Genomic DNA, 13585 nt, shown 5'->3' with positions numbered 1-13585 from the left:
GTCTGAGAGACATGGGAACGCCAATACACCTGCTAGAACTCATAAGGTCATTGTATGAAAATCAAGAAGCTACAGTTCGAACAGCATACGGAAATACAGCCTGGTTTAAAATTGAAAAAGGAACACGCCAAGGGTGCATTTTATCTCCTTCTCTATTTAATATGTACACAGAAATGGTCATGAGGAGAGCAGGGTTGAATAATTCCAATATAGGAGTGAAAATCGGTGGCAGAATTATAAACAACTTGAGATATGCAGATGACACTACCCTTTTGGCCGAGAACGCACAAGATCTTGAAGACTTAATCATCAAAGTGAAAAAGGAAAGTGAAAGGGCTGGATTGAAACTCAACATCAAAAAAACAAAAATTATAACAACTGGTAAAGCAGATATTAAACATAAATATCAAGATTGAAAATCAAAAAATTGAAACAGTGAATGAATTCATATTTTTAGGCTCAAAAATAAGCTGGAATTCTAATAACTCACCAGAGATAAGAAGAATAGCGCTGGAAGAAATGCATTTGTTGGAATGAATAGCATTTGGAAGAGCAAGGATATAAAATTAGAAACAAAAAAGAAGCTGATCAAAACTATTATATTCCCAATTGCAACTTACGGATGCGAAATATGGACAATGAACAAAACAGACAGAAGATTGGCGCATTTGAATTGTGGTATTGGAGAAGGTTACTGCGTGTTCCTTGGACAGCCAAAATAACAAATGAGAAAATTCTCGAACAAATTAAACCGGACATATCCCTAGAAGCTAGAATCGTCAGGCAAAAACTTTCATATTTTGGCCACATAATGAGAAGCAAATCAATGGAAAAAGACATCATGCTTGGTTTGGTCAGGGAAGGAAGAGAAAGGGGGCTCCCAAAAACAAGATGGCTTGACACAATTGTACATGACAGTGGTATGGGAGTGCATGAATTGAAGGAGGCTGCGTGGGATCGAGAGATGTGGAGAAAGATGACGTATAGAGTGACCGAGAGTCGTAAACGACTGAACGAATGAAGAAGAGACTGTAGTGCGAGAGGCAACCGTCTCTTGACAGTAACCATCTTCTCAACGATATCTCTTATTCGACGGTTAATCGGTCACATTATATAAAATAGGCTACACGCTAGTTACAACGTTAGCACGCGGCCCGCGAAAAATATTTTTTCTTCCTAAAACGGCCCGTGTACTGTTTTGAGTTGTGCATGCCTGCCGTAGATGTCTTTAGATATTCATGCCTGCGTGGTGCTCAGCATAATACCGAAAGTATAAGCTTTCCCAGTCCGAGGATAAAGATCAAATCAATCAATGATATTGTAGTTTTCACATGCCATTATGAGACTGTTTCCTAAAAATTCCTTAGAATTAAGTACCACTTGAATAATCTTTCATTAATGAACCCAAGGATTATTTTCACCATATTTCTATTGTAATTCAATACCTCACAATGAACACGTAATAGCTGAAGAATGGGACAGAACGATGAAACACTGCTCTAAAGAAAACCTTCCATAACTTTCCCAAAAACAACAGAATACGAGGAGACAAAAATTGTATTTGCATGTCCAAATAGAAGCAGACATGTCGTGCTTTGTGGCAAGCCGCAAAATAAATTTATCGCTTCCCGCCTACGCGAGGAGCGGCGGCCCGAACCTGTTTCGCCACCTTCGCCTTTTGTCCAGGTTTCTGAGTCGCGGCTTTTTTGACTTTTTTGGCTTGCTCAGCGGCCTTTTTCTTTTCCTTCGCAGCCCTAAAGCGAATGACATCAATCAACAAAAACTTAAACATATCAACCTAGAAACATACATGAAAGCGTCAAACAATTACAATAACACGTACAGCCGTACGCTTCGCACCATTTTGTTATTAAAGTGTCCATTTAAGACATAAATGGATCAGAAAGTCACCACATTGGCAACTTCCAGATCAATCTTCTCAGTTCTTCCGGGTTTTGTTTCAATTCTTTGCATAAATTGACGTTGATCCATTTAGATAATACTTCACGAGAGTTTATTTCAGACGAAACGCAGAAGTACTGAGGTGTGTTCAACGGAAGCTAAGTTTTAGCACTGACCCAGAACTGTTTTGTTTACACAAAATAAAAAGTACGGTGAGCAATACCATTACTCCAGGCTCCAGCACTAAATAAAACAAATTAGCTGCCTTTGTTAGACTACTGATATCATGCACTTAAAAGATACACTAGTTCGTCACATACATCAAAACAATAAAACATCTCTTTTTCCATAGTTTAAGCACAAGTAGCTACTCACTTTATCGCTTGCTCTCTCTGAGCTTTACGAATTTCTGGCTTCTGGTTTCGCTTGGCTAGAATTTCACCCCATGAAGCACCTTGGATGGCTCGTTGGAATTTCACATTTCTTCTTGTTCGTCTCTTTACAACTTCTTCCTAAAGCAACAAATTTGATAGTAAGAAGTTGTAATAATTCATAATTATATTTTGCAGCCGAGACGAATTGGTGCATTGCCAGCATGAAAAACCCTGACAGGGGTTTATTAATATACAGTAAGTACTACAATCGCAATTTTTACATACATTAAAAGCACGCGAAACTTTGCCTTTTTTGGACGTTGAAATTAAAATTAATGCTACCGAATTTGATACTTGGGTATGGCGCAAACCAACCCATACTGGTTTGTTTTTGAATTTTGATGCACTATGCCCATCGAAATGGAAATCTGGTCTGATCATGTGCCTATTAGCTCGGGCTAAAATGATTTGCTGTAATGATGCTCTTTTTAATATTGAAACAGAGAAATTAAAAGAAATGTTCTATAATAATGGTTATCCAAAATTATACTTTGAAAAAATATTGAATCGCTTTATCTCCACGAATTCCGACCAACAAGAAAAGGCTGAAAATGAGTTAAATATGAAGCATTGTTTGTCTATTCCGTTTGTGGGAAAAGATTCTAAAACGTTTGCTCGCAAAATCGGACAGTTTATGAAAAGTAAATTTGATGTGGACGTTTTTCCTGTTTATAAAACATTCAAAATCAGTTCGTATTTTCAACTAAAGTCCCAGACGCCTTCGCCTCTCTGTTCAAATGTCGTATACAGTTTTACATGTCCGTGTGATTCGGCATTGACATACATCGGTATGTCCACCAGACATTTGACCACGAGAGTACGGGAGCATTTGAACTTTAGAGACTTAAAGAAAAGTGCCATCAAAGACCATATTATGGAGTGTTCCTTTTGCTCAAATCGAAAATTCTCTGCTGACTCATTTAAAATTTTACGCAAAGGCAAATCCCAATTTGACACAAAAATTCAGGAAGCGCTATTAATCAAACGCTACAACCCAAATTTAAACAAACAATTATTTGCTGGTGGCGCGTCCTTTCTACTAAACATTTACTAAGTTAGATGGATCACGTTCCCTGTGGTGCTAATTCGTTTGTAGTCATGTAGTTGCCTTTTTCTAATGTAATTTTGTTTTCCGTCCGTCTGTTTGTTTTCCACACTATTGCTTTTAACCGCTGCGTATTTCTTGATGCTTACAATTAGTTAGCTAGTTACCTTCAAGAAGTTGAAATTTATTGCATTTTATTAATATTTTAGATTCCTGATGAGGGCTTAGGTTAAGCCGAAAACGTTTGAATGTTAAACTATTTTGTAAATATGTAAAATATATACTGTTGTAATGCTCAACCCTGTGGTATTGTTGTGTCTTGCCTGTCTTTGGTTTAAAAGAAAACGATCAACATAAAACATTGGTAGGTAGATCAGCGACATTTAATACAGTATATATATCCATTTTGACTTTCCGCTTGGCACTGAGCACTTTTAGTAGTATGAATAGCATTTATTATATTTATTTTGTTGATAAATATTTTAAAACTGTTTACATTTGTTTGCTTTTATGTAAAAACATGTTATTAGCATTACAGTGTTTTCAGCCAAACAATGCTACGTTTGCATTGTGCTAACTTATGTATCCATAAGGCAACAGTTCAACAATTTAAAGTAACAATTTTCTTAACAAAAAGCAAATGGAAACAAATTGGATTCTATGTTAAAGCAAACATTGTGGTTTGAGCATCAGAATATAGAAGTTACAAAGACATGAAAAGGACATTGCTTTTGTGAAAAATCTACTAGCCAAACTGAATAGCTAAGCTATTCTACATTGTTTACAAGCCTTCCAAACTACCAACAGTATGTGATCTGCTCCATAGGCGCCTAAGCCGTGGGGACCAGGCCCCCACGCATATTTCTACGTGGGGCAACTTTTTATGCTGTATTGATACATAAAACAATAGATGAACTAGCGGTCGGCAGTAGGAAAACATTCTTTGAATGCAAACCGCAACAGCTTCGCAATAAATAATCACTAGAACGAGTAGGATGCTACAATCCCACACCAGACAACAAAATCTGTCATTTTTACATTGATTTAATGTCTGCAGACGTCGAATCAATCTAAAAATGACTGATTTTGCTGCCTGGGACATAGCAAAAATCTACATTTTTGTGTCGATTCAATGTCATCAGATGTTGAATACACCCAAAAATAACACAATTTGCTACGTAGACGGAGCATGCGTTTAGCTTTATGCGCTTGCAAACAGACTCGATGTCGCTTTCGAAAGTCGAAACCTCTGCAGTGAATCGCTCGCTGTGAAAATAAACTTGAAGTCTCGGCCCGAGGTAACCACTAACCAACACGACAAGGGCTGGAACAAACCACATTGCGCACACGCCGCATAATCAACGCAGCAACGGACTCGCACTAACTGCATGGCGCACACTCGACCGTTGCCATAGAAACCCGATCAAAGGCGGCAATATGCGCATCAATATGCGAATTGTAGCGATATTGCAGTGAAAAGGGAGCAATGTCAAGTCGAAAACTCAATCATACGTCTCTCAGTAACTATTTTTCAAGGGCTGCTTATGGATGTCAGCAACTTTTAAATTTATTCAAGGTGAGGTGCTGTTGAATTGTTGTAAACATGAATGATTTTACTTTCAACAGGTATATTTTCAAGCGTATGATCAAGTTAGTATTTGCATTCCATTTTCATTCCATTTACAGTATACCTTTTCGTCTTGTGTTTCATGCTAATAAATCTAGTTCGTTGCTAGCCAACGCAGACGCATGGCATGTGTTTGGGAACGTTCAAATATTACGTAACGCTTTTTTTCCGAATTTTTGACCCCCCCCTCCCCCATGTAACGCCAACGTAACGCTTTTTTTAATCCCCCCCTCCCCTATGTAACGCTTTTTCACTACGAATTCAGCACAAAAAACTACCATTCCGTACTCGACAGCGTTACGTAACGTTTTGCTTGAACCCCCTCCCCCCCGATGTGACGCTAACGTAACGCTTTGCATAAACCCCCCCCTCCCCCTCGAAGGCGTTACGTAATATTTGAACGTTCCCTTTGCTTTTAAAACTAAAGTGGCCGAGTTTTGTTTATAATAATTAACGGTACCGATAGGTCGAACGTCGCGATAACTCCGAGTGTGGCAATAAAAGCAATCCTAGTGTGACGACATAATTACGTCATCCATCTGCGTGACATTTTGCTGAATTTACATTGCTGCTGATGAAACACGCTTTCGCCCCCACGGTCAAAAAAATAGTTAGGCGCCTATGATCTGCTCCAATCAGTTGTTTTCATGGACCTATTAAAATGGGTGCCAAAATAAGGTAACAAAATACAGCATTTCCAATGTAACCAGATTAAAATTTCTCAATATACACATTACACATGCAACCTCCTTAAGAGTATAGAGATCACACACTCATAAGCATATATTTTTGCAAAACGTAAGTTCCAGCATGCATCATAAACAATTAAACATGATACCAATCAAAAAAGAAGACAAAATCAAACGGATAGAAGTGCTGTAGATATTGGTGAACTGAAGAGCTGATACCAAAAGTATGTCACAATTGAATAAATTTTATTTAAAACACTGTAGGCAACATCAAAATTTTAACACACTGGCAACATATTTTCATCAAACAAGTACTTTTGGAGACTTAGTACCATTTCCATATCTTGACAATATGTTCAGTGTGCAAGTGCTTACAGTGCTCTGAATACACAGTAATTTCTTCAGATGTGACAAAAGCACTTGTCATTATTAACTCATCAAACTGCTTGTTTGTAGAAATCAGTAGGCTGTAATCAATGTTGACATCCAGCAAACCTACTTCACATGCAATTTTGCGTAGCAATCAAATGTTTTCTATTCATGGTTCCATCCCATGTTGGCATACAAATTTTTAACACAATTGAAAAACTTAAACTTCATTTCTTACAATTAAAAAGATGGCTGTGGCTATATTTACACTACATAGTGTAATAATAGCCTCAATAGTGTTGGCAGATAAGGAATTCTGCTCTAATTTGAGAAAAGTTTAAAGCTGTTGAAAACAAAAATTTGTATTTTGGAAATTTTTTTTAGTACTGGGTCATTCCATGTCAAATGATAGGAAAAAACCAAATTTGTAACCATATGTCTCAGATTTCCCTTTACTTCTAATATCTTGTTGCCCCTGCAAAATTTCGAAATGATGCAGAAAAAATTTCGAAATGTACAAGAATAGTGGCATTTCATGAAAAAAAAAAAAATTGGTTTCAACTCCGCCTCAACATTGTGAAAAAGGTGTCTCAAGTCACATAACTGAAAAATTGCTGAAAGCATTTCAACTTGAAATTTGAACATGAAGGCGTTGTCTTTTTGACTTCAAATTCAAATTCCTTGACCCTTGAAACCCCCAGAAACCAATTTTGGGACCTCTCCCTAGAGTAAATATGAAGTTATAAGCCTTTTATGTAGAGCGTGGGTGTGCTCACACATAAAATCTTCACCTAGTGGCTAAGATTTCAACATGCGATTAACTTTTGAACGAAACAAGTTTGGAAAGAAATTTTTTTTGCATCATTCCTCATTTTGCAGGGGCAACAAGATATTAAAAGTAAAGGGAAATCTTAGACATATGGTTACACAGTACCTGTCATTTGACATGGAATGACCCTACCGGGAAGATCAATACCCTAATCTTATTCCTAACTGTAACCCTTCCTAACTTTAATCCTAACTCTGGCAACACCTGATTGTGGAAAAATAGCCACTTCCTAAAAAGATATAGAAAACAGTCTTTATTTTGAATAATGCAAAGGAACTTATTCTCACACGAGTCAGTTCAATCATGAATAGCTAAAAATCGATTTTGATCAGCTAGTAGCTAGATCATCTTCAGTTAAGCTTATTCAAATTGATTCTATTAATTCTTTTCATTTTCTTGATTTATTTAGAATATGTAGAATTTAATAAAGCTGGTGCTCAATATAACACGAAGTACAATTAAATACGGTATATGAAAAGAAGCAGAAATAAAATCAGAAAAATCAGGAATGAGCTGTTTTAATCAGATAAGTCATGGTGAACCAAGACCTTATGGAACTTTGTACAGATTGTACTAATGACCCAAGGATGCAAATCAATGCACAAAATGAAACAAAAAGGCGAGCTCTTGGCTTGAATAAGTGGGCCAATGGTCTCAGGGGCTATAGCTACTATATACGATAAAGTTATGGCAGAATGCAGTTCTGCATTCAATTTAAAGCATAAAGCTGCTGTTTTACAACAAATCCAAAGTATGAATTGCTTTTCCAAAGTATGCTACAAAAGTACGGTAACCAATGTATGCTTGCAAACAAAAAAATTGATTTGTTAAAATTGGTAAAACTTACAAGACTATAGGATAGTTCGAAGTTGTGTATGCAGGAATTAGGCTATAGCCATTAGCCTATGATTTCAGACTGTACGTATAAACATTAAAACTGCTTAAAACACTGGTACATAATAATAATATATGAGATGTTGTAAAGCAGAGTGCTTATTCATCTTTCAATCACATACAGTAAACAACTAATAAAGATAATAACAATATTAAGATCAACAGGGATACACACGCAAAAGTAAACAGCTATGTTATATCAATGTGACTAGGTTAAAAGACACACAAAAACAATACCAAAATTTTTGTTATTGTACAAAAGCAATATTGGTATGCATCAATTAGACAGTGACTACTGGAATGCCTAATGCTAACAGTGTAATTGAACACTAGTATAGACAATTTTATCACAAACCTGTATTCCTTTCTTATATTTTCTTCTGTATAATACAGTCCATGCAATCTTTCTGGGGTTCTTCTTTTTCAGAAGCAGAGCCTCACATTTACTATTTAAAAGGTTGAAGCATTTTCCATCAATTCTTGCATACCTTTTCCCATGACCGGGATATATTTTCAATCCACTAAACTGGCACAACTCGGTTCTGCAACGATGCATATAAAGTATGAAAAATTGAACTAATCTTAGGCATAATGTTTTATTTAAAACTTCACATCTCAAACATATTAAGAAACTTATTATCATGGGTCTTAACGATTTTAAACTTTCCAATTTATAACAGTATGAGAATGCTGTTTGGGATTTTAGGGCCAAACCTACACAACCATTACAATTGCACGCAACTTTTTGTCAATGCTTTAACTAAAAGCATTTTAAACACAAATGCTTTATAACATAATCAGACGAAGAAATGTTGCTCAAAATGTTCATAGAATTTTTTGGAAGTTAATCGTTCTGTTAAGCATTTTTGTATCCTTAGGCTTGCAGAAAATATATTGGCACGCTTGGTATACAAGTTACCAAAATAGTATCATATGGTATTGAAACAGAAGACGAAGTTTTCTAATGAGTCTCTCTATGCAATCATGGCCCAAATGTGTAATTACTAAGCACAACCTACTTTTGACCACCTCGTTGGAAGCGTTTTTAGATTGTTGATACACTCCACACATAACATAAAAAAACAAATGCTAAATTTTGATGCATATTGGCTTGATCAAATTAGATTTACAACATACCTCATCTTGCTGATGTGCCGTGAAAAAAGGAAGTCGGCTGGTTTGAGACTATGGGCAACAGGTTTTCTTTGTAGCTGTTCTGGAAAGTGTTTGCGCACAGGCAAAGGGGACAGTTGCAAAGACAAACAAATATAAATTTTAGTTCAGTTTGTTTAGTTCTTACCATCACAACGCAAAATAAAGTTTGTTACATATAACTGACAAGCAGATATGTGATGTATTGAAAAGCTGAAGCTGTTTAATAAAAGAAAGCGCATTTATTAGATTAAATTTGTGCTGCATTTAGTCAAGCAACACAGCGCCGCTACCAGTAGTAGCATGTTGTATGAAATTTTGAAGGTATTTATAAAGGTAGTTGTATAAAATTTTGTTGTTTAAGGTTGTGCTTACCGGTAGCCAATCACTGAAATTTTGTATGTTTGTTTCAACGTACGGCCTACACTTCGGATCGAATGTGAAAATAGGATAAGTAGGCCTACCGTAGGCTTTTGCTGTGATGTATTTTGTACAAAAGGTATTGTTTTGTGGTAATATTTATTTAGGTTACAATATTTAAAAATGTGGTTACAATTATTTTACGTTATATTTAACGTATAAGGATATTTGTATAAAATTTGAATTTTTATTAAGGCTGTCTAACTGCTTGATGAAAGTTCTATCTATCTAATTTATCTAGTTTGGCTATCTGACTCCATTAACCAATTTCAACACAATTATTACCGGTATTCGAATTATAATTTTTAGTTATCAGAAGGTGTTCATATAATGTTGTGGGTTTATAGCAAAAATGAATTTAAACATTGTAGAATAACGAAACAAAGGTTACGAATGTTCACATTTCAACAGTCGTCCAAATTGTCACATACTACATAATCTATTTTATCTTTTCGGAACTGAGCTCAGCTTGAGCTGGTTTGATTGCTTGATTGAGTTCCTTCGTGTAATTGAGCTGATTAGATCTGATGAGCTGTCGCCAAATGCGAACAAATCATTTTATATTATCAGTCCCCCTTTTTCTTATTCACTTCGGGGGCAGATTACATGGAAAATTACAGAAACACTAGAAAATAAATTTAAGTTAAACTAGTTCACTGTAGTAAAAGGCAGGAAAACTTACATGATGAAATAATGGATCGCTACAGTTTTGTGTTTGGAAATCATTTCTCTTTCGAGCACGCTTTAACGTTTGCTTCTACCTTTTTCCATACCCCTGCTATGTTATGGCAACTGCCAAAATGACATTATTTTTGTGCTTTTATGTTTGGAAGCTTATGCTGTTGGATGAGTGATGTGGAGGACTGCAATCTACACCAGCGGAACCCACTTGAAGTGAGAATAAATAAAGAAGAAAAATATCGTTTTTGTGCTTTTATGGTCGGAAATAATAAACAGATGATACTGATTGACTAAATGAAGCTTTTCAACACTTTCTGGAGAGGCTTCTCCGATTCCCCTCTGGGTGTATTATGGTCATCAGCAACACTCCACCAAGTTCACTGACATCACATGTAAAGAAATGCTTTGTCCCCTTGAAAGTTTGTGTTGTCGAGTCTACGCTTTGGCCTAGGAGCGAGTAAAGTAAATCAAAATTGAGTTCAGATCAAATCCATTGCAACTCAAGCAGTCGATCTTAAAATCGGCCTAGGTGCAAACCCTTCCATTTTTTATTTTACTAGAATTAGTTTGTGCAGATGTACGCTATAAAGTCCGCGTTTTGTCGCTTCTACCTTTATCTGGACCTCTGCTATGTTTGTCATATATTGTTTTCTTTTGTTGTGATGGTCACAAATAAAAACAAACTGAACTGAACTGGATGAAATGTTTGCGAAATAAAAACCAAAACCACCGTATAAAAATAATAAATTATTGACAGTCGTGTCTGGCAACACTGTGGAAGTTCTCAAATGAACCAAAATCAGCAAAAAAAACACAAGCACAAACTAAAATAGGCTACACTAAAAGGGGGGAAAAAAAAAAAGAAAGGGGAGAATTTAAAAACAATTGTGCCCACATAGGCTTATTTGACTGGAGCTGAGCAATGCTATTTCCACCTTGACACACAATAAGTTGAGCTATCATAAGGTTAGCCCTTGACAAACGTTAGAATGAAAGCAGATGGTTTTGTTTGTTTTTTTTTTGTTTGTTTATCTTTATCCTGCATTGCGGGAAAGCGGACTTGAGCGCTATGCATCGGTGTACGCCTTCCGACGTACACCTGACCCACGCTGCAGCCGACGGCAATGTCTGTTTCCGGTTGTCTACTCTACTTATGACTTAAATTTGGTACTACCCATTACTCGAAATCGATCACTGGGTAGAGGCAATTATCGTAAAGTTTCTTGCCCAGAGAAACAACAGCAAGTGCGGGTGGCTGGAGTCGAACATGCAGGCTCTCGACTGCTAGCCCAACGCGCTAACCACTCGCCATTGCTGCCGTTTTGAATCTTGGTTGGTTTTGAATTGGTTTTGATTGGTTGGTTTTGAATCTTTATCCTCAGACTGGCAAAGCCTTGATAGGTTATTGCTGGTAGTTGTAGGCTCTGTAGCTGGTAGTTGTATACTTGTAGAGGCTCTTGACATTGGGCCGGTAACCGAGATTGGCAGAGTGAAGTTTCCGATTGTTGAAGTGTTGTTGCTGGGGAATTTTTCCATTCACTAGGTGCCGCTGAATGGAAACCAGTCCTGAAACGGTACCTCTAAATACCCATTGTCAGGCATTGTAGGCATTGTTGGGTATTGTCAGGCATTGTCAGGCATTGTCGGGCATTGTCAGTCATTGTCGGCTTTTCGCGGGCATTGTCGGCTTTTCGAGGGGTTGTGGAGCATTTCTAGGGGTTGTCGAGCATTTTCAGGGGTTGTCAGGCATTGTAGAGTACGGTAGCTACATTCAGGCATTGTTGGGAATTTCCAGGCATTGTCTAAGATTTCCAGGCATTGTCGATCATTATCGGTGGTTGACAGGTTTGTTAGGCATTATAGAACATTTTCAGGCATTGTCGAACATTTTCAGGGGTTGTCGAGCATTTTCAGGGGTTGTCAGGCATTGTAGAGTAGCTACTTTCAGGCATTGTTGGGAATTTCCAAGCATTGTCTAGGATTTCCAGGCATTGTCTAGGATTTCCAGGCATTGTCTAAGATGTAAAGGCATTGTCGATCATTATCAGTGGTTGACGGGTTTGTTAGGCATTATAGAACATTTTCAGGCATTGTCGAACATTTTCAGAGGTTGTCGAGTATTTTCAGGGGTTGTCAGGCATTGTAGAGTAGCTACTTTCAGGCATTGTTGGGAACTTCCAGGCATTGTCTAGGATTTCCAGGCATTGTCGATCATTATCAGTGGTTGACGGGTTTGTTAGGCATTATAGAACATTTTCAGGCATTGTCGAACATTTTCAGGCATTGTCGAGGATTTTCAGGGGTTGTCAGGCATTGTAGAGTAGCTACTTTCAGGCCTGACAACCCCTGAAAATGCTCGACAATGCCTGAAAATGTTCTATAATGCCTAACAAACCCGTCAACCACTGATAATGATCGACAATGCCTGGAAATCCTAGACAATGCCTGGAAATCCGAGACAATGCTTGGAAATTCACAACAATGCCTGAAAGTAGCTACTCTACAATGTCTGACAACCCCTGTAGCCCGATAATGCCTAACAAACCCGTCAGCCACTGATAATGATCGACAATGCCTGGAAATCCTAGACAATGCCTGGAAATCCTTGACAATGCCTGGAAATCGTAGACAATGCCTGGAAATTCACAACAATGCCTGAAAGTAGCTACTCTACAATGCCTGACAACCCCTGAAAATGCTCGACAACCCCTGAAAATGTTCGACAATGCCTGAAAATGTTCTATAATGCCTAACAAACCTGTCAACCACTGATAATGATCGACAATGCCTGGAAATCCTATAGACAATGCTTGGAAATTCACAACAATGCCTGAAAGTAGCTACTCTACAATGCCTGACAACCCCTGAAAATGCTCGACAACCCCTGAAAATGTTTGACAATGCCTGAAAATGTTCTATAATGCCTAACAAACCTGTCAACCACTGATAATGATCGACAATGCCTGGAAATCCTAGACAATGCTTGTAAATTCCCAACAATGCCTGAAAGTAGCTACTCTACAATGCCTGACAACCCCTGAAAATGCTCCACAACCCTGAAAATGCTCCACAACCCCTGAAAATGTTCGACAATGCCTGAAAATGTTCTATAATGCCTAACAAACCCGTCAACCACTGATAATGATCGACAATGCCTTTAAATCCTAGACAATGCCTGGAAATCCTAGACAATGCCTGAAAGTAGCTACTCTACAATGCCTGACAACCCCTGAAAATACTCGACAACCCCTAGAAATGCTCCACAACCCCCCGAAAAGCCAACAATGCCTGACAATGCCCGACAATGCCTGACAATGCCTGACAATGGGTATTTAGAGGTACCCCCATTCAATAACTGATTTTACTGTAAAATCAGTTATTTTCGTTACTTGAGAAGGGCTAACTTGAGTTGGGTCGAAAACGTTCGTAGTTTATAGTTTTATGTTCACTCTAATTGTATGATGTTAAATGCCGTGTGATTGCTTGGTTTTATCTGTCTATGACTAAATTATTACACACTTACAAGTACGGTAGGCCTATGGA

General features: G+C 37.5%; 1 protein-coding gene across 1 annotated transcript; it reads right to left on the bottom strand.

Moving 5' to 3' along the window:
- Positions 1 to 1539: 1539 nt before the first annotated feature.
- On the bottom strand, positions 1540 to 9017 carry LOC145777004 (large ribosomal subunit protein eL24-like). The gene is made up of 4 exons (XM_082588268.1): positions 8927 to 9017; positions 8145 to 8331; positions 2278 to 2414; positions 1540 to 1754 (listed from the first exon to the last, which is right to left on the bottom strand). Exons 1-4 carry the CDS (start codon positions 8929 to 8931, stop codon positions 1619 to 1621), a joined length of 465 nt encoding a protein of 154 aa, XP_082444394.1. The 5' UTR covers positions 8932 to 9017; the 3' UTR covers positions 1540 to 1618.
- Between the last annotated feature and the right edge of the window lie 4568 nt (positions 9018 to 13585).

Source organism: Aplidium turbinatum, chromosome 9 (genome assembly GCF_918807975.1).
Source record: "Aplidium turbinatum chromosome 9, kaAplTurb1.1, whole genome shotgun sequence".
Classification (NCBI taxonomy): domain Eukaryota; kingdom Metazoa; phylum Chordata; class Ascidiacea; order Aplousobranchia; family Polyclinidae; genus Aplidium; species Aplidium turbinatum.
Note: the sequence above shows the minus strand (reverse complement) of the source record. Positions and strands in the feature narration are given on the sequence as shown.

Excerpts from the sequence above, each read along its gene's own strand:
- LOC145777004 (XM_082588268.1), bottom strand. Across the intron at positions 2,415-8,144 it reads AATATAAGAAAGGAATACAG|GAAGAAGTTGTAAAGAGACG; the intron begins GTTTGTGATAAA and ends TTGTTGCTTTAG. Across the intron at positions 1,755-2,277 it reads CAGAGAGAGCAAGCGATAAA|GGCTGCGAAGGAAAAGAAAA; the intron begins GTGAGTAGCTAC and ends CATTCGCTTTAG.